Source organism: Myotis myotis, unplaced genomic scaffold (assembly GCF_014108235.1).
Source record: "Myotis myotis isolate mMyoMyo1 unplaced genomic scaffold, mMyoMyo1.p scaffold_m19_p_8, whole genome shotgun sequence".
NCBI lineage: Eukaryota > Metazoa > Chordata > Mammalia > Chiroptera > Vespertilionidae > Myotis > Myotis myotis.
The window spans coordinates 8,937,405-8,965,348 of NW_023416390.1; the positions used below are offsets into that span (position 1 = coordinate 8,937,405).

The following is a 27,944-nucleotide window of genomic DNA, read 5'->3' on the forward strand; positions in this document are numbered from 1 at the left end:
CCCATTCGGTAGTATTTAGAGTTTGCAAAGCTTTTCCACACAGAGCATTCTTGCTTCATCTGTGAGACAGCCCTATATTTTTATTCCCGTTACAACCAGCAAAACTGAGGCAGGAGCAACACTAATTGAGCATTTCTGTACACCTGACATTCTTCCAAAACTTTGTGTGTACTATTTCATTTTCTCTTTCATTTCCCAGCTTCACCATGCATTATGCAAAAGACTGCTAGGTATTGCAAGAAGAATAAAACACAGTCCTGTTTTCAAGGTACTTCCCCAGAGTCCATAATAATTGGTTCCTAATTCCTCTGGGTCTTAGAAGGGAATAAGCCAATGAGCGGTAAACCCATCTACCCCTCAGATATTAATAGTCGGTGAGAGATGGAAGGTTTACCCAACTTATAATTATTGACCACTAGCTATGGACTAAGCACTGGGAGTGAAGGAGTTACTATGACAATGTCCCTGACCCATGGCATGATTTAATATTACAATTCACAATGATTATACAATAGTTATAAATTCTATTCACCAAATAATTCAGCAACACGTGTATAAAGCAAAAAAAAAATATATCATAGGACATTTAAAGAAACATTGGTAGAAATACACTAGTAGTGGGAAAGTTTAATATGTCACTTTTAGTACAACAGACTAGTCAATAAGATAGATCTTATGGATATACATACTTTATACCCTGAAAATAGAGAATACAATAGTAACAACGAAGATAAAATGTTGTTTCAGAATGAAGTTTTCAAGAAATGTGCAAACCTTATATGAGAAAAACGTGAAAGCACCCTTGAAAGTACAAAAATGGGCGTGAACAAATGGAAAGATATTCCATAACATAAACATATCCATTTCCTCTAAGGTAATTTATAAATTTAACAAATACCAATAAAAATACCAACAAGATATTTATAGAGCTAGACAAGTTGACATTAAAATTCATATGGAAAAGTAAAAATGCAAAAATAGCCAGGAAAACAGGAAAAAGAAAAGTTTATGAGGGGAAGCTAGCCCTACCCATCATTAAAATACACTGTAAATCTGGCTTGTTTATCTACTCATGGCAACTGGTGAACGAATAGGCCAGTAGACCAGTGGAATAAAATAGAAAGTCCCAGAAATACTATATACCTAAATGCATATGAAAATGTAATATGTGATAAACATAGTATCTCGAATTACTTGGGAAAAGATGGGCAATTTAATAAGTATTGGTAAGGCAACTGGTTTGCATTTGGAGAAAGATAAAATTAGAACCAAGTTTCACGCTATAGTCAAGAATAAACTTCAAATGGGCCATGGATATAAATGTCAAAGATGAAACCGTGTAAGTACTAGGAGAGAGTATGTATGATTTTCTCTTTAGTCCGCTGTAGGAAAAGACTTTCTAACTATGACTCAAAATTCAGATCCAACAAACAATAAAGTTGCTGAATTTGACTATGTCTTTAAAAAAACTTTTAAACAACAAAAAAATAAGCAAAGATCAATTACTAACCCGAAAACACTTTCCCCTTCACACACATATACATTTCTCACACATTTCTCAAAAATATGAAAAGATGTTCAAATTCACTTACAAGTGAAATGCACATTAAATCTACTCTGATAATACACCTCCAAAAGTATGACAAAGTTAGACATTGTGTTATGGGTGGAAGTGGAGCTCTTGGGGTGCTGTGGGAAAACAGTTTCCTGAGGTCCCCACGGTGGATGTGTTTTTGTGGAAAGCTTTATAATGTAAAATTAAGGGGGTTGCCCTTCGAGGTCCCATCTCTGTCCATCCCACCATGGAAACAATCCAATCTTGTCTGCAGCAGGCCAAACTAAAAACCAATCTCCAGAGTTTCTGCTCCATTTTAAAGTATGTCCAGTCCAGCATCCCGCCTGTGGAGTCCGCATGGCCACTGCTCACACAGCTGCTTAAGGCCACATGGCGGGCAAGTGCAGGTCACAGAGCAAGAGAGCGTAAGAGAGAGCAAGCAAGCAGGCAAGAGAGGCTGAACTCTTTATTTGGAGATTTTAACTTTCCAAGGGTTCATGCTCTTGCCAATGATCTTTTTCCCAGGCTAGACTGACAGCCAAGCACCATCCCTACGTCACCCAACTTCACTGCACATATGCCCATCTCCCCCTTGGTTCCATCCCTTCCCCAGTGATCTGCAGGGAGTGGACCTGTAGTTCCCTGGGGGTGTGAACTGTTGTTTCCCGGTGAAACTGCCCAGATGGCCATGCTTATAATGTCTGGCCTCCCTGCTTTGCTCTTTTCCTGTTGTTAATATTGAAAAACTAGCTAATTGCCATGATAACTGTTAGGGTCATTGAAGGAGGAACACATGAGGCCAAAAGGGGTAAAGAATTATACATTTACTAGAGGCCCGGTGCACAAAATTTGTGCCAGGGTGGGGGGGGGGGCGGGTGTCCCTCAGCCCAGCCTGTGCCCTCTCGCAGTCCAGGACCCCTCTGGGGTCTGCCTGTAGGCCAGCTCCCTGCAATCGGACATCCCTCTCGCAGTCCGGTAGCCCGCACCTGTTACCACCTGGTTCGCTGCTCCTTAGCGCTACCATGGAGGCAGGAGAGGCTCCCACCACCGCCGCTGTGCTCACCAGCCATGAGCCTGGCTTCTGGCTGAGCGGCGCTCCCCCTGTGGGAGCACACTGACCACCAGTGGGCAGCTCCTGTGTTGAGCATCTGCCCCCTGGTGGTCAGTTCACATCATAGCAACCAGTCGTTCTGGTCTTTCTGCCATAACAGTCGCTTAGACTTTTATTATATAGATTAGGTAATCTGGGAAACCAAATGGGCTGAGCCCCAAAATGGCACCAGCACCCAGGAATGGGGAGGCAGAGGTTTTAAAGACTCTAGGTGGGCTTTCTCTGGGCGGAGAATTCTCTAGGTGGGTCCAGATCCTGGAAAGGTCTGGAGGGGAAGGATAATGAATGGTCTTAGCAAGTGGAATGTGGTCTAAGCAAAAGGGAATGTCAGTTGTGAAGTGGTCTAATGTATAGGCCCAGGAGAGGGGGTATCAATTCAATATTTGATCAGTCCTAATAATAACAATTGTAGTATTGTTTGCAATTGCAAAATACCAGAAGGAAAAAATAAATTTCTATAAATAGGAGAGTATGTGAATAAACGGTGACACAGACATAGAATGGAGTATTATGAATCCGTAAAAAAGAATGAGGTCATTTTCTATGAATTAATGTGAAGTGATTTCTAGGATACTTTTTAAATGACCAATGGGAAGTTTGGTGCATCTGGGGGTGGAGAGGTGGTGTCAGTTTCAAGCCAGGCAGCTACAGTGACGGCCTGAGTCGGATGGAGTGGAGGTCCTGTTGGACTCTGAGCACGACCCATGATAACAGCCAAGCTCCAGGGCCGAACTGTCCGATCTCTGAGTTCTCATGGCCCAAGACAGACAGCAGTCCCACTCATGTGAGTGTCCAGACTTGGGTTTTGGGCATTCTGGGCCCCTCCCAAGGGCTTTCCCATTACACGCACTATCTCAGTCTTGGGCATATTGCCACTTAACATCCAGGTAAATGTCGTGGCTGACAGTGACTCCGTATCAGATCGGAAAAGTCTGCTTTGCTCTTGCTCTATAGACAAGCTGCACTGGTAGCATGACTGTGGCTCAGTCCCTCTCCGCTGCCAAGGCCCCCTCATTCTTGCTTGTTTTAAAGCCTCTATTTCTATCCTCCCCAGAAATGCTTTAAACTACCCACGGTCCTTTTCTGTGTCTATCGGTGCAATTCAACCTGCCAGACCAATACAGATGATCAGATCAGATGGTTTAATGAAATGTAAGTCCACTATTTCCACTTTGTTTGATTAGTTTATTGATTTGCAGGGTGTCTTCTATTTGGCTCCTATTCAGGGAGGACATTTCTTGGATGATTTTTGTTTTCGTGATGCTGAGATGTGACAGGAGCTTTTTGCTGTTGTGCTGTGTGGCAGTGAGCCTTCCTCTTTCCTTCCCTCTACTCCTCTATTAGTGGGGAGTGTGGGTCAGGATAATCACATTTTAATGGACCAGACTCTACCTTTAGATAGAGGAAATCAGGAAACTAATGAGTGTAAGAATAAAGGAAAATGAAGGGAGAAAAGCAAAATCAGTTCCTTGTGTCAGAGCGTATCACAACAGAACTGTGAGCTCATTTCATTTAATTGGTTTATTTTATAGGTAAGGAGTTTGCAACAAAGAACATATCGATAATGTGTATTCAAGATATGAATAACTGCATCTTCACACTCCTAGTCCAGGGCTCTTGTCTCTATCCGTTATACCAAGACCCAAGTGGCCTGAAGGCAAGCTGAGATCAGGTTAAATTAAGTAGCCTAATTAATTATACTTTTTAAGTTTATGGTTGTATATGATAAGAATTCACATTTTCAAGAGGTTTTGTAATTTAAAAAGCTCTTGGTTCATGAAATTCTCTCAACTGCTTTGAGATAAGATAACGAGCACTTTTTAAAAAAGAGATGTTGGTATTCATGTCTTGATAAAATTTTTAACAACTCTCCTACCTCTGACTGCCCTGTCTCCCTTTTTCTATTTGTTTTGCTGTTGGAGTTGTAGCTACAAAATGAGTCAGGAAGAAAGCAATCTATAATAATAAAGGCATAATATGCTAATTAGGCCAGGCAGCCCAACAACCTTCGGGATGTCCTTCCAGAAGAAGCCGGGGCTGTGAGGGCCGAGCCCCTTCACGAATTTCGTGCATTGGGCCTCTAGTATTAATATATTTGAACAAAAGGGTCTGTTGGTCAGGCCGCTGTGGTTTGGTGGTTGAGCATCAACCCATGAACCAGGAGGTCAAGGTTCAATTCCCGGTCAGGGATCCCCAGTATTGGGCTGCAGGAGGCAGCTGATCAATGACTCTCATCATTGATGTTTCTATCTCCCTCTCCCTTCCTCTCTGAAATCAATAAAAAAAAATATATATTTTTAAAGGGTCTGTTGATTAGAACCACCATAAAAATATATTAGATGCTGTTATTAACTTCCATTTTACGGACAAGGAAACCTCATATGTATAAAACATATATAACATACGCAATATATAACATATGGAATATGTTATATACATATATTATGCATATATAACACATGTGACATATATTACATACATATGTAGTTTGTGTATAATGGCAAATGCCATTCTTGTATAGTTAGCTAAAACAGACCATTAGTACAAGACCTAAATATTGATGCGATGCGGGATTTACAACGAAATGTCACTGCCGCTCTTCGTCAGAAAGTTAGAAGGAAAATGGGGGGAGCTTTTAAGGGAAAAGCAACAGTGCCGGCCTCACAGGGCAAAGCAGCACAAGAATGCTAAGATCGGGTGGGCGGTCTCCCGGCCGCGTCAGAGGCGACAAGAACTTCCCGCTGACTTTAGGCGGCTGCCAAGCCTTTCGGACACCGGCCGATGGAGGTCATTTTGTCAAAGGATCGCCTTCTTCCCGCACCAGACGCCCGCGCCAGGGCCCCATCCAGCCCGCGGGGCGGCCCTTCCCCCAGGCCGGGTCCGCAGGCGCTCTCGACCACGCCCCCGACCACGCCCCCTCCGACCCGCGCGAGGTCCCGCCCCTTCCGCCTCCCACTTCCGGGCCCGGCGCTCTTTCGCGTCGGCTTCTCGGGACCTGGTTGGCTGATGGGGCAACCGCCAACGGCCGCGGGGTTTGAACCGGAGCCTCGGCCGCGGCGCGCAGCTCCGGGAGCGGGCTGGTGCCCCTCACTCTGAAGGAGCGGTAAGTCGGCGGCCTGTGGCTTTCGGGCCGGCTGTCCATTGTGGCGGAATCCGTGTCTTTCCCGGGCGGAACCTCCCGGCCTCGTCCTCGGGCGTCTTGGGTCCGCCGAGCCCCGCGACCCGCGCTCATCACGCCCACCCTCCGCCCTGGCTCCTGCACCCTTCGTCCGGCTTGTTAGGGGACGGGGGCGGGGGGCCTAGTTTGCATCTAAATCGCGGCCTCTGGTCCCCGGGATGCGAACGCCCGGCGGGGGCGGGGGGCGAGCCGCCAGGTAGGAGGTCAGCTCGCTGCAGGAGGGGCTCTCTCTAGGCGGCCGCTCCGCTCCGTGATGGTGGGAGGGTCCCGCCCGTGGGTTCTCTAAGGAGCCCCCTCCTTGGGGCGCCGCGTAGAAGGGAGGCTAGTGCAGGCGGAGGGAGGGAGCCTGGGAGCACCCAGGACTGGAACTGAGGGTGAGGCACAGGGAGTGTTTCGGCAGGGAACCGGGGCGAGGACTTCTGTATGCGGGATCCCATTCGGGGAAGCTGGGTGTGGAGAGGAGCGTTCCTGATTGAGGGGTCAGCTGAGATGCTGGCCAGACCAGAGCCGCAGAGGAACAACCGTTAGGTGATGGCCAGGCGAGAGACTGAGGCTAGAGGTTTTGATGGGTTGCGAGTTCCAGAGGACTCTGCGGGTTGGACAAGGGTGAGATAGGGGGACTGTTCATTCCCCGTGACTGCTGTAAAACACCACCGCCAACTGGGTGGCTTAAAACAAGAGAAATGTATGTTCTCGCAGCTCTGGAGGCCGGAAGTCCAAACACTGAGTGCCACTGCGCAGACTCGAGCTGTCTGCAGGGCTGCGCCCCTCTGGAGGCCCTAAGGGAGGCATTCCTCACCTTTTCCGGGGTCTGGTGTCCGCCTGCCAGCCTCGGCTTCTGGCCACCTCACTCCAGCCTCTGCCCCTCTCCTGTGCGGATACTCACCGTGGCATCCGGGGGGCCTGGCTGGATAATCCGGGGCAATCTCCCATCACAAGATCCGCAGTGACCCTGTAAAGACTCCTGTTCCACATTGGGTTCAGAATGACGTGCATTAGGACCTGATCGCTTTGGGGGACCATTTTCCACCCCACCGCAGGACCAAATGAGGGACGTGCGGACCTGGAGGGGGGCTAGAGTGAGGCGGGTGAGAGTGGCCTGGGAGTCTGGGGATTCTTGTGGTGGCTGACGTGCAGGGCATAGTGAGGTGAGTCCTGTGGACTCGGTAGGTAGGTAGTGGTGGACAGGCTGAGTATTGGGGGTTAGGCAGGTGGGGGTGGCAGGGTGTCTTCTAGGTCTCTGCAGGTGGAGACAAGGAGGCTTGGGGAAGGGGAGGGGGGACTTGGGAGGTTGGTCTTGTTCAAGTAGGTTGCTCAACGTCAACTGTATTTTGTACGTAAAACTTTTTCAGATCCTTTTCCCTGGACTAGGCAGAGTTAATCACTTTCTGTGCCATTGTGTATTATATACATCATTCTTGTCATGATGTGAATATCTTCTTGCTAATCAAATAGGCCATAACTCTAATAGACAAGTTTAAATTTCCTGCCTACTCCTCCCCCAAATACGATTAGGCATATCTCTTCTGTGCACATTCTAAGGTTACACTACATACATTGTAAAGGGTGTCCCAAAATTCACGCAAGAAGTAATTTTGATAGAAAACACAGGTTTATAATTAAAAATTGTAAATTTTTTATTGATTCATAAAGTATACAGAATAGGGTTATGTATGGACTAGCATACATAAAAACTGGATTATCATGTTGTGATAGCGAGCACCATTAACTGTTATTGCCTCAGCAGTCGCATTTTTTAAGAAGAATGGTCCGATGATGCCTCCAGCCCCAAATCCACACCAAACAGTGACACGGTGTGGATGCATTTGTTTCTCAACAATCACTCGTGGATTTTCTGAACCCCAAATGCGGCAATTTTGTTGATTAACCAAGCCATCAAGATGAAAATGAGCCTCATTGAAATTCAGCCACATTTATGCAAAACAGTCGTGGAAAATTTCAACAAAAGAGTGCGTATGTGCCAGCAAAGCCGTGGAGGCCATTTACCCGATATGCTATTCCATACATAACCCTATACTGTATACGTTATGAATCAATAAAAAATTTACAATTTTTAATTATAAGCCTATGTTTTCTATCACAATTACTTCTTGCGTGAATTTTGGGACACCCTTTAATAGTATCAAAGAGTGCCTATACCTACATTAGATTATGCATTCCATATTCTACATTCTTATACAGCCATGTCCTGTGTTCTGTCTCCAGCCTAGCCTGGCTCCTGGCATGGCGATAAAATAATACAGGTTTAAATGAAAAACAGTCACATCTTTTTTTTGGATTCTACTTTAAACCACTTTCAATTACATTCATACTTTACAGGATTATATAAGGGGTTTTATTGATACGTATGTACAGACAAATTATATCATTTGTCATGATTGTTACTTTTTAGAATGTATCAGTTACTCAAATCTTTTATTAATCAATACTATGATTTCCTTCCTTGTCTTTTTTGCTTCAGTGATGGATTATCAAGTAACAGAAATGGGATCACTTTTCCCCTCAGGAATTAAGAGGCATGTGAAAGACAAAAGAATGTCAAAGGCTGCTAAGTTGAATGTTTCTCTTGCCTCCAAAATCAAAACAAAAATAATAAGTAAGTGCCATTGGTTGTACATATACTCACGTTTTTACTTTTCCCTGGAGAATTGATGAGTGTTTTTTTTTATTTTATATTTTATCAAGTATAGAAAATGACTGTTTTTGTTAACTGATGCTTTTCTTTCCTTTTAGTCCTTTCTGTTTCCTTCAACTCCTACTAGTTGAATGGTTGTGATGATTTTCCCCCAGTGGTGACAGCTGAATTTTCAGCAGTGAGCTTGGTACAGCCTAAGGCAGCTACCTCCTACATGGCAAGGAAAATACCAATGCGCCATTCCTGAAAAATATCTTAAAAAGTGGTAGATCGTTATGGTGTGCTGTACCAGTTGGCTGATGGGTCATCTAGAGGGGTTGGCCCACATGGGCTGCTGTAGTGGGTGATCTTATATAGCCAAAGCTCATTAGGAGGGCACTGAGCCCTTTAGAGATGGGTCTCATGGATTCTGGAATTAGGGTGTCAGAAGGGCAAAAAAAGAAAAAAGAAAGAAAGAAATGGGGAAACTCCGCAAGATAAATTTTTAATGCTCTTGAAAATTGTCTCAATGGGTCATACCCACCTTAGCGGGAGTGGGGAAGGCACTTCCACGGGTAACTGCTTGGGAAAGAGCCAAACCTTCTGAGTACCTTCCAGTCATAATGCTGCTCCTACCCAGGTGTCTTGGGCCATGTGTTGTGTTAGACCACCTCCTCTAGAGGCTATTTCCTGCTCTCTGGCAGGACTATTGCACACCCGCTGCTAAGAAGGAATGTACTGACTTTGAGGCCTGCATCAGGAAAAGGTTATTATCCTTTGGCTGTGGCGTCCCACTGGTTCTAGTATGTTTCCGTTGCTGTGTCAGAGGTGGCTGTTGGAAACTGCTTTCTCAGTGCCAAAGATAAAGTATTTCTTTTGCCGGGAGCCGGTCCATCCTTGCTGTTTCAAGGGACCTGGCATATATGGCATACTGTTCTTCATATGTTTGCTCACCTTCTTGGCACTATGTGTTTTAACCAAGGTCACCTCTCTGAGAAAGGTTGTTTCCCCAAGTAGGGATTTTCCCCTGAAGTTAGGGAGGGAATAAAACCCCTTAACTAAGTGCCAGGCGGGTAATTAATCACTTTAACTACGAACAATCATGCTTAAGCTACATAATCTTTACTCCCTGGAATGGAGATAAGAAACGCCCTAACCTTTGGAATAGAGATTGATAGGATTGGAATCAACCGGTATAAATACAGATGTAACAAGACAACAGGACACAGAACCTAGACATAGAACCTAGATACAGAACCTAGACACAGAACCTAGACACAGAACCTAGACACAGAACCTACACAGAACCTAGAGACAGAAGAACTTCGCTGGGAGAACATGGCAAAAGATCCTGGACAGAAACTGGCCACAGAACCTAGAGACAGAACCTAGCGAGAGAACCTGGCTGAAGAACCTAGAGACAGAACCTGGCTACAGAACCTGGATAGAACATGGCAAGAGAACCTGACTAGAACCTGGTGACAGAACCTGGCTGGAGAACCTAGCGAGGGAACATGGCTAGAGAACCTGGCTGGAGAACCTAGCAAGAGAACATGGACACAGAACCTGGCTGGAGATCCTAACCAGAACTTCGCTGGAGATCCTGGCTAGGCTGCTGATCAACTGAATGCTGTCTCCGTGTCATTCTTTCTTCGCCGACTCCGTCCACACCTTTGGGGACCCCTGGACCTGCTGGGGCTGGACCCCAGCATTCTTTGGACTCTGTTTTTTAGATTCCCAGACTTTCCCTGAGTATTTTTAAAATATTATTTTAAATATTTTTACATATATACATTTTTATTCAGTGGCATGCAAATCAAAATTATGAAGATAAGAGTATGCTCTAAGTGTACACAGGGAGCACACTATATTTAAGGTGAGATTTACCAAGGAATTCATAATTAAATTTCTTTCCTTACAACGGGAAAGCCTTTCTGACTTAAATTATGTTTACACAGTGCTTGTAAAGAGAGGGGTTTGGTTTAGATTGTAGTAGATGCCTGCATATACGAGGGAGGATATTTGGGATTGAGGTAGAATATCCCATAGGTGATCTATCCAGCATTGTAGTAAGTATCCCACAAGGTGCAGGTGATTATCCAACATTGTAGTAAGTATGCTCCCTTTCACTCAAGGTTTTGAAAAATGGACTTTGGGAGCATTAACTAATGTGTTCAATTCTGGAGACACAGAAACTGGCTTTAAAATTTTTGCAGACTGGCCACCCTAATTTCTATGGGACATCTCCAGTTAGAGCTGCAGGATCAGCTTCTCCATTCTACTTCCTAGTCAAAGGCAAAAGGAAGGTAGGGCAGCAGGTATCAAATTCAGTGTTTGTGGCTGATCTTATTATCTAGAATGCTGTGTCTGTAGAAGAGCCCTCTGTTTCCTAACTCTGTATCCACAGACATTCTGCATTTCTCATGCCTTTTATTCATCACCTAGACAGCTTTTATTTCTTCAGTTCCAAACTCTAAGTACATTTTTTTCAAAACTACCTCTGTATTGTCAGTCTCTTCTTTTCCAACCTTCAGTTAAAACTTATAAAGTGAAATGCATTTTATCTAAAAGAATTTTATTAAGGAATATGAAAAATTGTTAAGGTATATGTTCAATATTAATTATTAAAAATTTTTTTACAGATAATTCTTCTATTTTCAAAATATCTTTAAAGCACAACAACAGGGCATTAGCTCAGGCTCTTAGTAGAGAAAAAGAGAATTCTCGAAGAATGGCAACTGAAAAGATGTTATTACAAAAAGAAGTGGAGAAATTGAATTTTGAGAACACATTTCTTCGCCTAAAGCTAAATAATTTGGTATGGAAACTATATTATGTTTGAATTCTAAATTGTAACTAAAAATCTTAACTATATTACTATAGAAGCTCTAGATATGTTTTTCAAACCTCCAATTATTATGAAAAATTATTGAAAGAGCATATGTTGCTCATGGGCAAACTGTAATAAAATAGGTGTCTTAATTCTGCATTCTAAATATTTACTTGTGGCTCTGCACACCAGCATAACACCTTGATTAACCTTTGATTGCTTATCATAAGCAAAGCTTTGTGCATTACTAATTCCTCCGGTGAATGGAAAGGAGGGGAGTTCACAGAGTATTAGTATTCTCCTCTAGCCCCAGTGTTTCCCTGACTTTAAGCCAAAAAGAATGAATATTGTAGTCATTGCTTTTCCTTCCAATTTGCAACTCTGTCCATAGACAGGGTAGTAAGTTCCAATGATCACCTAGGCTGCAACTATAGATCTAACTATAAAATAAGTAGAAATTAATTTAAAAATGGGAAAATTACCTACTACAGTTGAGGGTTAAATTCCTGTGACTGACCAACTATGTTTACTTGCCATATAATGTATTATTAGAAGATAGAAAAATGTTTGTAGAAAAATTTATGATTGATAGTTCAAAAGCATTCAAAATGTGTGTCTACTTGAACTATACAGTATAGTACCTTTTTAGCTCAATGTAATCTCAATTTTTAGTCCAATGTTATCTCTGTTATTTTTTAAGTCTTCTCAGCTGATTGTATTCATAAATGTATGATTTAATAAACTCCAAATCTTAATTGTTTAAAAGGGGTCTTTTTTTTTTTTTTTTACTTATACAGAATAAGAAGCTTATAGAAATAGAAGCACACTTAAATAATAGTTTGATAACTGCAATTGAAATGAGCAATTTTTCTGAGGTAAGTAGAATTGTGTGTAAGTGGTGCAGTTTTTTAGCATTACTGAGAATAGTTGAGGTTAGTTAAGTAGCATCAAGATTAGAGATTCATATCCTAAACTTTGTGCAAAGGAATGATGATATTAATGGGCTAACAGAGCATTATCATTTGGTATAATTGGTTATTGTAATTTTTACATAAAATTTAGTTTTGATTAAAAGTAACACAGGATTGGATAGCTCAGTGGAACCTAATAGCCCTTAAACACACTAGAAAGCATGAAAGACAATAGTAGAAAGGTAGTATTTCAACTAGGAAAGAATTTGTGTTATTAAAAAAAGATGGCCATAACCGGTTTGGCTCAGTGGATAGAGCGTCGGCCTGCGGACTGAAAGGTCCCAGGTTCGATTCCGGTCAAGGGCATATACCTTGATTGCGGGCACATCATCAGTAGGGGTTGTGCAGGAGGCAGCTGATGGATGTTTCTCTCTCATCGATGTTTCTAACTCTATCCCTTTCCTTTCCTCTCTGTAAAATATCAATACAGTATATTAAAAAAAAAAAAAAAAAAAGATGGACAGGAGGCTCTCCTCTCAGGAGCATACCTGAGCCTTTTCCTCCCCCCTCCTTCTCCCCCAGGTGCATTACTTTTACCCTTCTCTCTCCTAAGCTCCCAGGGCCCATCCTTCACCTCTGTAACTTCTACCTCTGTAATTTCCTAAATGAACTTTTTCTAAGATTTGGAAAATTAAAAAGATGGACATAATTGAAAAACAATAGAAGAAAAAAGAGGAAGATTGTACTCTATACCATTCTCTAAAATAAATTCTAGATGGATTTAAATGTAAAAAAAGGAAGTCATATAAAAATGAGAAGAAATTACAAATGAATTCACATAGGTAGGAGAGGCCTTTCTATACCTAAAACAAACCATAAAGGAAGTTATTTATGGACTTTCTAAAAAAACAAACAAACAAAAAAACAAAAACAAAACTTAGAAACCTAAAAATCATAAAAATAAAAGGTAAATTACAGACTAGGAAAATTAAACATATGGCAGAAAAGCTCTAATGTAAATAGTTTAAAATCTTTTATAATCTAGCACAAGGAAAATAAAATAATTTCAGGAAGGGAGTGAAATTTACTTAATTATCTAAATAGGAAAAATAACTTTTGAAGGGATAACTAATGAGAAGGCAAAATATATATGGTACGTAAACTGAAGAAAGGTCAGTGAAGCCCCAATTGTAGGTAAATTTCTTACTAGCTTCTGCAGGCAGGTTAGTGCTTCAGGGGGTAGCGTTTTAAATGGGATTGCCAATATTTAGATCCTAGCTCTGCTACTTCCTGATTCTGTGACCTTGGCCTTAAAGTCTTTCCACCCCAGTGTCCTCATCTACATGGTATGAATAATGGGGAGTTAGTGTAAGAATTAAATGTGCCTAGCATGTATTCTTTCAATAGGATGAGTGCAATAAATGTTAGCTATCATTACTTTTTAACTTTCTGCAAATCTGTCCTTTAAAAACTGTTAAAGTCATTTAGAAATCTCTTAAGTGCATTGTCTTTGTGGTAAGAAGATATGAACTCTTTCAACCTACGTGGTCAATGTGTAGCTCCTTTGTCAGAATCTTTTATAAAAGCTAGCCAAAGAATAGGTACTTTATTGTCTAATGTAATCCACATTTGGATGCGGAAAGGATTTGTTCTTAACAAATGAGTGGAAGTCCAAAGTCCCCATGTGTCCTTCACTGATATTGCTGCAGGGGAGGAGGTCTGTACTCATTGCCACCAGATGTCCCAGCTCTCCCCTTGGCCTTTTCTGATAGTACTCCTGGTTTGGAGAAAAGTTGCCTTAGTATATAGCCTGGTGAGTGTGAAAGTCTAGACTCCCCATTTGGCTTTTGCACCTTGTCCAAAATTAATTGACCAAATGTATGTGTATCTATTTCTGAACTCTGTTCTTTTTCATTGACCTATTTGTCTGTTTTATATTTTGTATTTAAGTATATTTGTCTGTTTTTATGCTAATACTATATTGTCTCAGTTACCACAGCCCTTCAACTTTGTTCTTTTTTAAAGTTGTTTTGGCTATTGTAGGTCCTTTGCATTTCCATGTGAATTTTTAAATTAGGTTGTCAGTTGGTCCATACCCATTTATATTGCAGGTTAGCACTGTACTAAGAAAACATGTTTGTATGTTGCCTAATTTTATGGTCTTTATCAAATAATTAAAACATGTCCAGAAAACATGTGAAAATTTAGCAAATATAGAGAAGCAAAAATTTAAAAGCTACATTAAAATCACCCAGGCTTTGAATTTTAAAAGACCATTTAAAAATATCCTCCTATATAGTAAAAGGTTAATATGTAAATTGACTGAAGGGTGGAACGACTGGTTGCTATATGATGTGCACTGATCACCAGGGGGCAGACTTTCAACACAGAAGCTGCCCACAGGGGGAGCGCCACTCATCCAGAAGCCGGGCTCACAGCTGGTGAGCACAGTGGCGGTGGTGGGAGCCTCTCTAAGTTGTCAGTCGGACATCCACTGAGGCTCCCAGACTGCAAGAGGGCGCAGGCTGGGCTGAGGGACCCTCCAAGTGCACGAATTTCATGCAACAGGCCTCTAGTATATTATATCCAGTAATACATTACTTAATACATATGTAGACATAAGCATATTTCATATACAGTTGACCTCTGAACAGTGTGGCGTTAAGGATGCCAACCCCCACATAGTCAAAATCCACATATCAGTTAAGTTGGCTCTTTACCCAACCACAAATCCAAAACTATGTATATGTAAAGACATCGTATTTGTGTGGCTATGCACTGTGTATCCATATGTATAGAAGAAAGTTTGGGAAGTTATATGCCAAAATGTTAGTAGTGATTCTCTTTGGATGACATGATTATGGATGAACTGTGTTTAACCTTATCACATTATTCTCATTGAACTATTAAAGACTAATGCAAGAATTGTTCCATTAGTATTGGTATTCTTGCATAATTTGATGTTTTAATAACGAACATGATTTAATGAGATTAGAAATTTTGTTCTTTTTTATTTTATGTATTTTCCCCCCCAAAATAGTTCCATCAGAGTCCCTTTCTACTGCCAGCCAGCAAGAATAAACGGGTTAGTAAACAGTGCATGTCGATGCGTCTTCCATTTGCAAGGTAATTGCTTCAAAACTTGGTTAAATATTAGCCTGCACACCTCTAAGTGGACTTTGAAACTTTTATTTGTTTCACTTCCTTGAAACATAGAAAAACATTTAAAAATTAATAATGAAATACTTGTTAAAATTGTACCAGCAAAAGAAATTGAAGACATAATATAATAGAATTTAGTTTTATATTTTGAAATAATATTCAGCTTTCCCATAGATTCTAGAGAAGAAAGAGGCACAGATGGACCTTTAGTTACATGAGTTTAAGTACATTGATTCAGAGTACTTAGATTTGTATATAACACAATAATTTTGTATGTCTTATATAATGTTTGAGTTTTATCAACCTGTGGTTGCCTACTATGGTAGGAAAGAGATGGTCTGTGAGTCTTGCTCAGATTGTGTCTTCAGGGCTCTGAGGAAACTTACCCTTATTCAGTACCTAAGTTGTATTTATTAACCCCCTTTCCCTATGGTTACTACTTTCCGTGTCCTTTTAAGAAACTCTTTACTAATTGGAAGGTCATGCTGTGTTCTGTTTTTTTTAAGCTCTATTATTTCCCTTTCACATTTAGATCTTCAGTGTACCTAGAATTTGAGGTATAGTGAAGGAAGAGTCATAGTTTATTTTTTCATGTGGAAACCCTACTGACCTACACCATTTATTTTAGAAAAGACCGTCTTTTTCCCACCTCATTGCAGTATCATCTGTTTCATAAGTCAGGTGACCTGATGCGTATGCATCTGTTTCTGAACTCACTGTTCTAAGCCTTGGTATTTGATAATATGAATCTCCATTTCATTTATTTATGTTTTTGATCATGAGTATTCTCTTGGCTGTTCTTGGCCCTTTGCATATCCATGTGCATTTTAGAATCAACTTGTCCATTTACATAATGCATGTGTACACATACATATTTGATTGGGATTAAAAAATTCATCCCATTAATAGGAAAAAAAGAGAAAGGTATCTTTTCAATAGTGACAGAAAAGGCATTTGATAAAATTCAATAGCCATTTATGAAAAACCTTTCAGCAGACTAGGAGTACAAGGAAACTTCTTTAAGCTGATAAGGAAAATCTGCAAAACTCAAGAGCAAGCATGTTAAATAATGGGAACACAATAAGAATGTTGTAACTTTCTCCTAAAGCCACAAACTATATGTAAACCCAGGGCTTCTACTAGGTACATATCCAATAGAAATGTGTGTATACATTTCAAAAAGCATATAAATAGCAGCACTATTTATAATAGAACAAAACTAGGTAATATCACTTATTTGGGTTCATTTGCTGGACCCCCTCCCACTTTCCTTGATGTTACTCTTCATTCTTTTAATTCAAGAAGGTCAGTTTAACAATATATTTCTGTGGATTTCTGTGTCCCTTCCACTCCCATAGATTTAAGTACTGTAGCATATGGCTTCAGTTTACATGGATGTTTTTGGAAATAACAAACTTCATCTCACACATAACTTTTTATACAATTGTACTTGTTTGAAACCAGAGGAAGAGTTTTGGGTATTCCATATAATTTAAGGAAAACTGTAAATATTATATACAAGTGTTTAAAAGTATGCCTGGACTTTCTTTATTTCATTATTATTACCCTAATAGCCTAACCAGTGATTATATCAGTTATCTCCTTTTGGGGCCACTGGGGTTATGAAGATAAGCATTCTTGTTTTACTCCAAGTTCTGTATTATTAGATACTACCTACTTCCTACCTATACTTGTCTTCATTGAACACAAAAAGGTACCAAGAGGGGTGGGTGGAGGTTGTGGTTGGTTCTTAAATAAATAGATTATAGAAAGAAATGTCTGTCATTTTCTAATTTTTGTAAAATGCAAAATTTTTCATTCATTCCCACTTGCCTTTAGAGTTCCATTAACTTCAAATGATGATGATGATGATGAAGATAAAGAGAAAATGCAACATGACAACAATTTTATATCAAAGACATCATCTGATGTTCCTACTTTGGTTTCAACAAGACAATCTTTATCAGCTCAGTATAATTTGGAGTTATGTCTTAAAGAAAATAATCAAAATGTGTGTTGTTTAGATGATTCAGAACAGATTTCTTCTATTATTGATATACTTCCTAAAGGTGAGATTTTTTTTTTTAATTCTCACTTTGAGTATCAGTATTAAATAGTACACTCATCACATTTTCTTCTTGATAGCCGTGGTATGTAAACTGTTAATAAGTTAAATCTCTAATGTTACAGATTTGCTAACTTCTACCATTTTAAAATGCAATGAAAATTTTCATTTAAAAGTCAGTGTGCTGACAAATGTCAGCTCCACATCGGTCTGATACTGTTACTCTGGAAACAATATTTAGAAATGAGCTGGCCTAAAGAGCTTTTCTTAACATCTTAGCTTATGAATGGAAAGATACCATATTAATTTCACATATTTTCATTTTCTCCTGTTCATAAATATGAAAATTGGGGGCCTAGATGGGAGTAGTGACTTTTACAAAATCATAACCAATTAATAGTAAAGCAAAAACTTGAGTGTGCATAATGGTTGAGCAAGAGAAAATGATGACACATTTTATTTAGATGCTATTTCAAAATAATTGTGTGGTGTAGTCTGGTTTATGTATTTGCCATAGAGTTTCCAATTGATATGTTGAATTTAGACCTTAGAATTACTTTTCCTTTCTAAAAATTTATATTTGTACATTCCATATATAATTTATAGGAACTAGCTTTCTGCTGATAGCCTTCTGATAGTAGTTCTTATTAGAGTTATCATTGTTATTTGGGGTCATTTGCTGGTCCCCTCCACTTTAGAAATATATATATTAATGGCTCTATCATTGGGGCCAAGGCAGAGTGAATTCTCAGTATCTATTTTTCATTGATACATATGTAAAATGTGACTTAGGACTACTCTCATCATTTCTACTTTATTTTTTTATCAGCATAGATTCTTTATAAGTAGTTGAACAGAACACATGGTTAGAAATCCTCTGTAAGACAGCTTGATTTCTAATCTAATTTGTTTAAAATTATAAACCTGTCATTACATATTTCTGAATTTTGTTTCCCTTTATTCTATAGAGAACTGTTCCCACTATGAACAAAGTTCCAAGAGTTCTCTAATGAGTGAAATGAAAAATTCCCAGCCTATCAGTCACAAAAAGGAGATACCATCTTTTAATAACATAACTAAAAGGAAAAAGCTTGCATCATTTCTGGAATCAAATAATCCTTGTCCAGACAATCCTTACATGACAGATTTAAATCAAGAAGGGATTTTAAGCTCAGAATTAAATGGGAATAATAACATAAATGATCATACTAATGAAAGAAATATTAAAATGCAAAGAAACATACAGTGCCTTCCTGACTCATCTGAGTCTGCAAGTGAACCTGCTACAGAATGCATGAATCAAGTTCAGGGTAATGATGACTTTCAGGAGCAGAAAACTGTGTATGACACTGACATGGATTTAACTGCTACTGAAGTAGTAAGCCAAATTGTTACAGTTTCAAAAGGCACTAAAAATAAAAGAAATAATAAACCAAATGACTGTGCAACCAAAACTTTCAGGAAAGTGAAAGATTCAAGCTCTGAAAAAAAGAGGGAAAGATCAAAGAGACAAATTAAAAATAGTTCAGAAATGAATGTTGAGGAAAAGATTGAAAATGAACCAGAAAAAAGACCTGTTGGCCTGAATGACAGTGGGGATTCAGAAGATCCAAATTCTATCTTCAGTACTGAACAACTGACTCAGTTGAACAAACTGAAGACAATAACCCTTCATAATGACTTTGATCAAGATGACAGACAAAGTACAGAGAATGGGAAGAAGAAGAAGAAGAAGAAAAGAATACATGTTACAAATGAGCAAGAAGAAACATACTCTTTCTCCCAAAATTCTGATAAATTCCAGCAGGAGAGTAAACTTGACATGGATCTGACATCTCTAGCTTATGATAAAAATAAAGCTTCTAGACAGACATTTGTGATTCATAAGTTAGAAAAAGGTCACTTATTCCTAAATCAAAAGGATCAAGAAACCATTTCTGAAAACCTAGAAATCACAAATGAATTTCAAACAGCTGACCTTGCCACCAAACATAATGGAAATTTATGTGATTATGAGACACAAAATACGTTGGATTTGAAAAAGCATGTGACCGATGCACAATCTGCTCAGCAACATGAATCAAAAGTAATTAAGAAGCTTAGGCAGAAAGTTAATCGGAAGACAGAAATAATTTCTGAAATGAACCAAATACATGGGGATAATGATCAAGATGTGCATTGTCCAGAAAAGGGTAACTTTTCCATCCACACCCAAGCGGATAAAGAAATCATCTCTGGAAACCTAGAAGTTTCAAATGAGTTTCAAAAACCTGCTCTTCATACCACCAATAATGGGAGCCTATGTGGTTGTGAGCCCCAGAATGTGTTGGATTTACAAAAGCTGGTCACCGAAGCATTTCCTGTTCAGCAAAATAAATCAAAAGCTAGTAACCTTAGGCAGAGAGTAAACCGGAAGACAGTAGTAATTTCTGAAGTGAATCATTTATGTAAGGACAAAAATGTGTATTGCCCAGAAAATGGTAACCCTTTCTGCCTAACCCAGCAGAATAAAGAAATCATCCCTGAAAACCTAGATGACGCAAGTGAGTTTCAGACACCTGCCCTTTCTACCAAAGTTGATAGAAACCTGTCTGATTGTGAGACTCAAAATATTTTGGAAGTGAAAAAGCATGCCAGTGATATGCAAACTGCTGGTCAAAAGGAATCAAAAATAGACAAGCTTAGGAAAAAGGTATGTCGGAAGACAGAAATAATTTCAGAAAACCTAGTACATGAGAATGATGACAAAGATACACATGATGCAGAAAAGGGTAACCTATTTTCTCTAACCCAGAAAGATAACAAAATCATTCCTGAAAACCTGGAAGACTCAAACGATTTTCAGATAGTTGATCCTTCTCCCAGAGGTAATTCCTGTTATGAGACTGGAAACCTCTACTGTGAAAAAAAGCAGGCTACTAAGATTCTACCTGCAAAGCCAAATGAATCCAAAATAAATAAGAGGTTTAGGGATAAAGGAAGTCGGAAGACAGAAATAATTTTAGAAACGAACCAAATAAGTGAGTTTAATAAAGGCGTGCATGACCCAGAAAATGGTAACCTTTTTTCCCCAACCCAAAGGGATAAAGAAACTATTTCTGTAAACCTAGAAGTCACAAATGAATTTCAATCAGCTTATCTTTCTACCAAAGATAATGGAAATTTATATGATTATGAGAACCTGAATATGTTGGATTTGAAAAGGTATGTAACTGATATACAACCTGCTCAACAAAATGTTTCAAAAATAAATAGGCAGAAAGTGAATTGGAAGACAGAAGTCATTTCGGAAGCATACCAGATATATAGGGATAATGATAAAGATGTGCATGGCCAAGAAAGCTATACAAAAGATCTTGATTTTAAAGTACATGAATCTAAACAGAGACTTGAATGCCAAGGTATTATCAGTGGATATTGTATGGAAATCAGTAGTAATGAAAAGGAAAATTGTGAGCAAATTTCAAATCCTTACAAACAAAAAAAGCACGGGAAAGAATCATCAGGCAAGACAAAGAATATTTTGGCAAAAAATAAATCTATTTTTCAGTTAACAGATTGTTCACAGACATCTGTCTCCTTAGAATCAGATTTAAAACAAGTTGCTAATGAAGCAGATTCTGATTCTAGTAACCAATTGGGAGCACATAAGAATCCGAAGCAAAGCACTACAACTTTTAATAAAAAAAGTGATATCCCCTTTGCAGAAGTGATGAAAGGAGAGTGCCAGATCAAAAGAAGAAGTAAAATGACATCCAAATCAAAGAAAAGGAAGACTTTAATAGATCCTTCTCCAGATAGCCATGAAGTAATGCACATAATATCTGACACCAGTCAGAGAATGCCAGTTGGATCTGAACAAGCTGATGAACAAAATTTGGAAAATGAGAAAACTAAGCCAGACTTTTATACAAAGATGTTTAATTCTTTATCTCAGATATATTCACCTAACGTACAAGATTCTTCTCATAACAGTGTTCATGAGGGTTCAAGACCTTTGCGTAGTTCTTCTAGTAAAAATCTGATGATAAAAAAAAATGTCGCCCGGGAGAGCTCACCAGTCTGTGCAGTAAGTGATGTGCAGGAGGAGATGGCAGGGATGACGTTTCAAGTCACCCAGAGAACACAAAGATCAGGAGCAGGTACGTCACTGCCTGAAGTGATCAATTTTAAAAGTGTATTTTTCCCCCACTTAACTGGTAAAGTATTTCTAGTTACTTTTATGGAGTTTAAAAACTAGCTTGATCCAAGAATTTAAAGAGAGCTTAGTACTTTGGAAAGATATTGGTGAGAATGTCTTGGACTTTATAACCTAAAAGACAGATTGGCTTTTCCCACAGAGTTGTCTGGTAATATCATTAGGCAGATAATTTCCTGTTTCATATGTTTGAAGGAAATTGTGTGTTTTACATATATATTATAAGGAATTGTGCTGGATTGATTTTATCAATGACAATTGCAAGTTTGTTTAGCATGGGACTTTGATAACAGTATATATTTAATGTGGTTAAAGCATTATTCTATGTGTTTTAGAGAAATAAAAATAAACAGTACCAACTCCCTTTCCTCAGAATAAATATATGTAAAAGGTTACAAATGCAATGGTAAGTGCTTTACTAGATGCACACATATTATGCTAAGGGTTATAATGGGGAGTACTTTTGACTAAAGGAACTGGCAAAGACATATGAAATAGGTAGCATTTTAGGCCCTAAAGGATAGGTAGGATTTTTACCTTAAGGTTTACTTTTAATTTTCTCCCAGTTATTAAAATACCACTTACTACAGAAAATTGAAAGTAGAGAATCAGAAAATAATAGGAAAAACAATCACCTAGAACTGCAGTCAACATTCTAGCCTATGCATGCAGATTTGAATCTATGGGTTTTTCCTTAAAATCGTATTCTATAAAACATTACTTATATCACATTTCCACCTTAACATTGAATTCTACGGATGTTCCTTTATTATTAGAAATTTTATAACATTAGACATTCCCATATCAATTAAAATTTTCTAGTGGGAGCCTAATATTTTACTACATGTGTGTGGAGCACAGGGATTTTTTCCACTTTTATTAAGAAACAATTGATATATATCACTATAAATTTAAAGTGTACAGCATGATTTATACATGTTGTGAAATGATTACCACAGATGTAGCTAACATCCATCTTCTCAGAGATACATTGAAAAGAAAGAGAAAAAAAAATTTTTTTTCTCCTTGTTATGAGAACTCTGAGGGTTTACTCACTTAACTTTCTTATATATCATACAGCAGTGTTAACTATAGTTACATTACACCCCTAGTACTTATTTATCTGATAACTAGAAGTTTGACCATCTAATGCCAATTTCCCATCCTCCCTGCCTCTCCGCTGCCTCCTAACCACAAGTCTGACCTCTTTCTATGAGTCTGGGTTTTGTTTTTAAGATTCCACATATAAGTAAGATCATACAATATTTGTTTTTCTCTGTTTGACTTATTCCACTTAGCATAATGCCTTTAATGCCCATCTGTGTTGTCACAATGGTAGGATTTTCTATTTTTTTTATCTGGGTGAATAATACTGCGTTTCATTTGTGGACCACAATTCGATCCATTCATCTATCCATGGACACTGAGGTTGTTTCCATGTCTATTGTAAATAATGCTGTTATGAACATGAGAGTGAGGACACTAGGATTTGATGGATGAGGTTATTCCAGGTAAAAGGAACACTGAAGCAAAGGTGCATAGTTATAGGACATGTTAGAGGACGAGAGCCATCTTTCATCTCTGTCTTCTTCATGGTGCCTTTCACAGAGTGGCCAATGAATGACATATGTTGAATGAATGCAGCAATTTGTGGGATTCTGTGAATAGTTGGACCATGAAGAATTTTTCTCAGCCTATAAGTGATTTCTGAATTACAATGTTGTGGACTACAACATTAAGGCTGGAGAAAAACTGATTTACAAATAATTGTAGTGCTACTATTATAATTAAAATTACAACTTGATTATTGTTAAGGTTAAAAATTTGCTATCAGTGATTTTTGCAAACCACTAAATAGCCCATTTCTATTTCCATATTTCTAAATGTTTATAAATATTTGTGAAAATAATATTCTTTTCAGGTGGTAGAACACTACAGGACTTGACAAATACCAATTTTGTTTCAAATAACACTGCTGCATCTGAGAACAAGTCAGAAGATCTTATTTTAGAGCTGCCAAAACGAAGAAGGTGCACTCCTCTCAATTTGAAAGAGCCAAGTCTCAAAGAGTAAGTGTTTCAGTGAGGTCTGAGTGATTTCAGTGTGATATTATCAAATATACACTCTTTCAAAAATCCCTTCCTGAATTAGTATTTGAACACTTCTGAATATCAATAAAGTATATATTATTGATGTGTAACAACCACAGTATAATCTGAGTAAGATGTGAAGAAATGTCTTCTTTTATTCTTTGAACAGTTTTTATAAAAGATGTTGCCTATAATTTATAAAGCACTGTTTACATATTTGTTATTCCCCTTAATTTATTTTCTACCTTGTTCCCTAGAAGTGGTTTTCAAAGTGGTTTATGTTTCCTTTGGCCTCAAAGAATAATACTCTTTTTTTCCGCTTTTTTTAAACTTCAAACATATCTCAGCGAACAGAAATAGTACTTCCCCCATTTACCCATCCCTGAGGTTCACCAGTTATTAATACTTTACCATATTTATTTCATCTGTCTTTTTTGTTATGTATTTTTCAAGCAAATAAAGATATATACAATACTGTGTATAGCTCTAAAAAGTAAGAACTTCTTAAAGTTTTTAACGAAACTTGACAAAAATGATCACATCTAACAAAATTGTCAATAAATTCCTGTTATCTAATAGACAGTTTTTATTCAAATTTTCTTGATTATCTCAAAACGGTTCAAATGCCTTTAATATGTGTTTTATTCAAAATTTCATTTTTAAAAAGGATTAATGAAGTAGCCTCTTTTATAGACCCTGATGATATTTAGAATATATTTTCAGAAGGAAGAGAAAAATATCCTTAAATTTTTCTTTCTTTTTTCTTTTTTTTAAACATATTTTATTGATTTTTAACAGAGAAGAAGGGAGAGGGATAGAGAGTTAGAAACATCAATGAGAGAGGAACACTGATCAACTGCCTCCTACACACTCCCTACTGGTATGTGCCTGCAACCAAGGTATATGCCCTTGACCAGAATCGAACCTGGGACCCTTGAGTCCACAGGCCGACGCTCTATCCACTGAGCCAAACCAGTTAGGGCAAATTTTTCTTTCTTTACACTTTTATTTTTATGTATTTGTTTGTATTTGTTTCAGAGAGGAAGGGAGAGGGAGAGAGCAATAGAAACATCAACAATGAGAGAGAATCATTGATCAGCTGCCTCCTGCATGCTGCACACTGGGATCAAACCTACAACCTGGGCATGTGCCCCAACTGGGAATTGAACCATGGCCTCCTGGTTCATAGGTCAACGTTCAGCCACTGAGCCACTCAGGCCAGGCTCTGTACAATCTTAGTGCTTGCTTCTTTTATGAAATGAAAGACATGATGGCTTTGATAGGTATTTTAAAACTAACCAGCACATGATCAATACAACATCCCTATGGCAGCTCTTTTGAAAGAATTAATTAGGTTCTATCTAATTACCCAAAATAAGGGTATCTTATTGGCTCTGAAGAGGAGTACAGAGGAGGGAAAGAAACCTTCCTTTTACCCATTATGCCTTCTAATTTGGGACCATGTGTTACGTATTTCATCCAAAAAACATATAAATAAATAATATAACTCCACTTCTTGCAGCATTATATACTAGGTTAATAGATCAACCCTCTAAAGTAGAATTACTGGACAAAATATTAAAACAGAACAGACAAGCAAAATACTCCTTGAATGTATCTATTAGAGAAGTGAGAAAGCTCGGATTAGAGATGAAGCCAGGAAAGCAAGTGGAGCCAGAAACTGGCTTTTGCTTGAAGACCTTTTGCCTAAGCATTGGATTCACAGCCTTATGGGCCTGGGGACAGAAGGCAGTCTTTAGGATTTAGCTAAAATTAAGAGTCTAATAGTGGATCTTCCTTAGTAAAGTTGAGCTACTCTCGAATAAAAGAACAAACTAAAATTAACCTTCCCACCAGCTTTTTTTAAGCTCCAGGAAATAACTCTGGTACTGAATTGAGGAGTAAAGAATTCTTAACCAAAACCAAACCCTCATGTATAGCAGCTGTAATTCACAATATCTGGAAGTCACAAAAAAACACCAACCTGAGGATTTAGTATTAGCCCCTGACCTGTAGTGCCCCCTGTTGTCTATTAGAAGCAAATGCAAATATTTTCTAGAGGAGCCCTTCATCTCAGTCCACCGGACATTTTCCACAGATTAAGCTGCAAGGGAAATGAAACAGCAGTTCACAGCAAAGAACAACACACAAGGGAACAAGAGATTAGCAAAAGCAACTGATAGCAGAATCAGATACAGAATATACAATAAGAATGTTTAATGCTTCAATAAAGGAGACACTTGAAAATGAGTCAAGGTATTTAGTGATAAAAAATTATAGAAAATCACCTACAGAATAATATAAAGATCACACATAGATTAAAGCCAAATAATATACATTTTTAGTCTGGTAGCCTGATAGGCATATCTCATGTCCATCCAAAAGTAAGTGTTCCTTCACTTACTGAGAGTTAAGCCTTGGATTTTAAGGTTTTGTGTTTCCTGGGCCAAAGTGGGTAATATTACAAATAGAAGGAAGCTGGGGTTTGCATGGGGCTTGGGCTGTGCAAAAAAAAAACAACAACAACAACAACAAAAACAACAACACTAAAGGTTGAGTTCCAGCCAGTTGGCAAACATGGAAGTCTTTGGTGAACATAACGCAAGAAAAGAATGTAAAGCTTTTTGTATTGAGTGAGAGAGTGGGAGTCTGGAGCCAGGCCAGACATTAGGAGGACCGAGCAGCATGGGCAATAACAAATGCTCTCTATGGAAGAGCCTCTGAAAGAGAGATTCCATCTCCATGGTCTACCCTACGGGGCATGCCCAACTAGAAGTTAGCCGGGAGAGCTGGAAGAAATCCTTTGGGGTAGTGGATTCCCAGCTGATTCACAAATATAAATGAAGCCTTTACTATAGAAAGAGGAATAAAGACATTATTTTCCTACCTCTGAGCCTTTGGGAGAATCACCATAGAATGTTGAAAGTTATTCAAAACATTTTAAGCTCCCTCTTTGTATTCCTGTCCTGTCCCTGAGGAATTTGATGGCCAAGGAGCTGCAGGCACCCAGCCCGAATTTCCCCAGTGATTGGAGTGAAGCCAGAAGTGAAAACTGAGTGAATGGCTCCTCTTGCCTTTTCAGAGCCACCGGAATGACAGACTGGTTGAACTGATTTCGCTATGATGTTAAATGTATAAAAGCCATATAGTCTTCTGTTTTCTCATTTCAGTGTTTCTGCTATGTAGATGAATAAAAAGTATGCAAATTATTTGAAAAATCCCAGCGGGAAGGTACTTTTCAAAGACTGTAATTTTTTTAACCAATAAACATTATTTTTACAAGCAAAAAAAACAAAACAAAAAAACAAATAATATACATTTTAGGAGTGTAATATACAGATGGTTAAAAGTGTAAAGAAAAGCAAGGGAGAGATTAACACAATATAGGTTAGCGGTTACTTTGTGAGGGATTAGCAGGCTGTGATCAGAAAGGGACACACTGGAGGAGTCTGGGTATGGTAATACTAGAAACAGGAGGTACGTATATCAGCGTGTATTTAATTGTTTTAAAGTTATACATTTGCATATATGCTAAGGTTTGTAGTTAAAAGGAACTTATAGTAAAACATGTAATGTATAAAATCTGTTAATTACTATTTCTTAAATGTTATTTATAATTCCCACTATCTCAGAGAGTTTCAGAAATATGGCAAAGCTTAATATGCCACTAGTATGACACAGCAATTTTCTCCATGCTTCACAGCAAAAGCATTTGTTTTGTGTTGTTACTAATTTTCCCTTTTTTTCTACATTGCAGCAAAATGAGAAGATGAGGTGAATTTATGAATTCTGGCTTTTCTGAATTCCAAAATCATAATGAGTCAAAACAGGGATATAATTAGAAGAGGAAATACATGAAGTTTTTTTTTTTTTCTGCCTTTTCATGGAGTATTGATTTATCCATTTTTATGTTTATATATGTGCATAAAATAGCTATTTTGTAATATTAAATTGTATTACAAAATTTAAAATCTTTTTGGTTATCCTATAACTTATATTCCTGTTCATTCACCTTTTTCAACGTAATAGATTTAACTAAACAATAGTTGTTAACCTTTTAACCAATAAAATGTATAATAAATACTTTTGCAGTGGTTATCTTGCTGTATGTCAAGCTAACTTATTTAGTTTTGTTTTCAAATCATTTAATATATGTGAACACCTTTAAGATTGTAAAAGTCTCCTGCAATGGTCAGTTTTCTCACCATT

General features: G+C 38.4%; 1 protein-coding gene across 5 annotated transcripts; it reads left to right on the forward strand.

Moving 5' to 3' along the window:
• The first annotated feature begins 5,630 nt into the window (after window positions 1-5,630).
• SGO2 (shugoshin 2) lies at window positions 5,631-27,816 on the forward strand. 5 transcript variants are annotated; one of them, XM_036320171.1, is made up of 9 exons: window positions 5,631-5,769; window positions 8,327-8,461; window positions 11,122-11,297; window positions 12,107-12,184; window positions 15,261-15,346; window positions 17,222-17,451; window positions 18,416-21,589; window positions 23,567-23,714; window positions 27,493-27,816. In XM_036320171.1, the coding sequence occupies exons 2-9, from the start codon at window positions 8,329-8,331 to the stop codon at window positions 27,506-27,508; spliced, it is 4,041 nt and encodes a 1,346-aa protein (XP_036176064.1). In that variant the 5' UTR covers window positions 5,631-5,769; window positions 8,327-8,328; the 3' UTR covers window positions 27,509-27,816. The 5 variants fall into 5 exon arrangements, with proteins under 5 accessions (XP_036176064.1, XP_036176066.1, XP_036176065.1 ...); XM_036320173.1 differs by lacking the exon at window positions 5,631-5,769 and adding an exon at window positions 10,696-10,797 and having other exon boundaries at window positions 8,350-8,461; XM_036320172.1 differs by lacking the exon at window positions 5,631-5,769 and adding an exon at window positions 10,696-10,785 and having other exon boundaries at window positions 8,350-8,461.
• The last annotated feature ends 128 nt before the right edge of the window (window positions 27,817-27,944 follow it).

Coding starts and splice junctions, on each gene's coding strand:
- SGO2 (XM_036320171.1), top strand. CDS start 8,329: ATGGATTATCAAGTAACAGAAATGGGATCACTTTTCCCCTCAGGAATT. Junction 12,185..15,260: donor AAATGAGCAATTTTTCTGAG/GTAAGTAGAATT, acceptor CCCCCAAAATAG/TTCCATCAGAGTCCCTTTCT. Junction 17,452..18,415: donor TATTGATATACTTCCTAAAG/GTGAGATTTTTT, acceptor TTTATTCTATAG/AGAACTGTTCCCACTATGAA.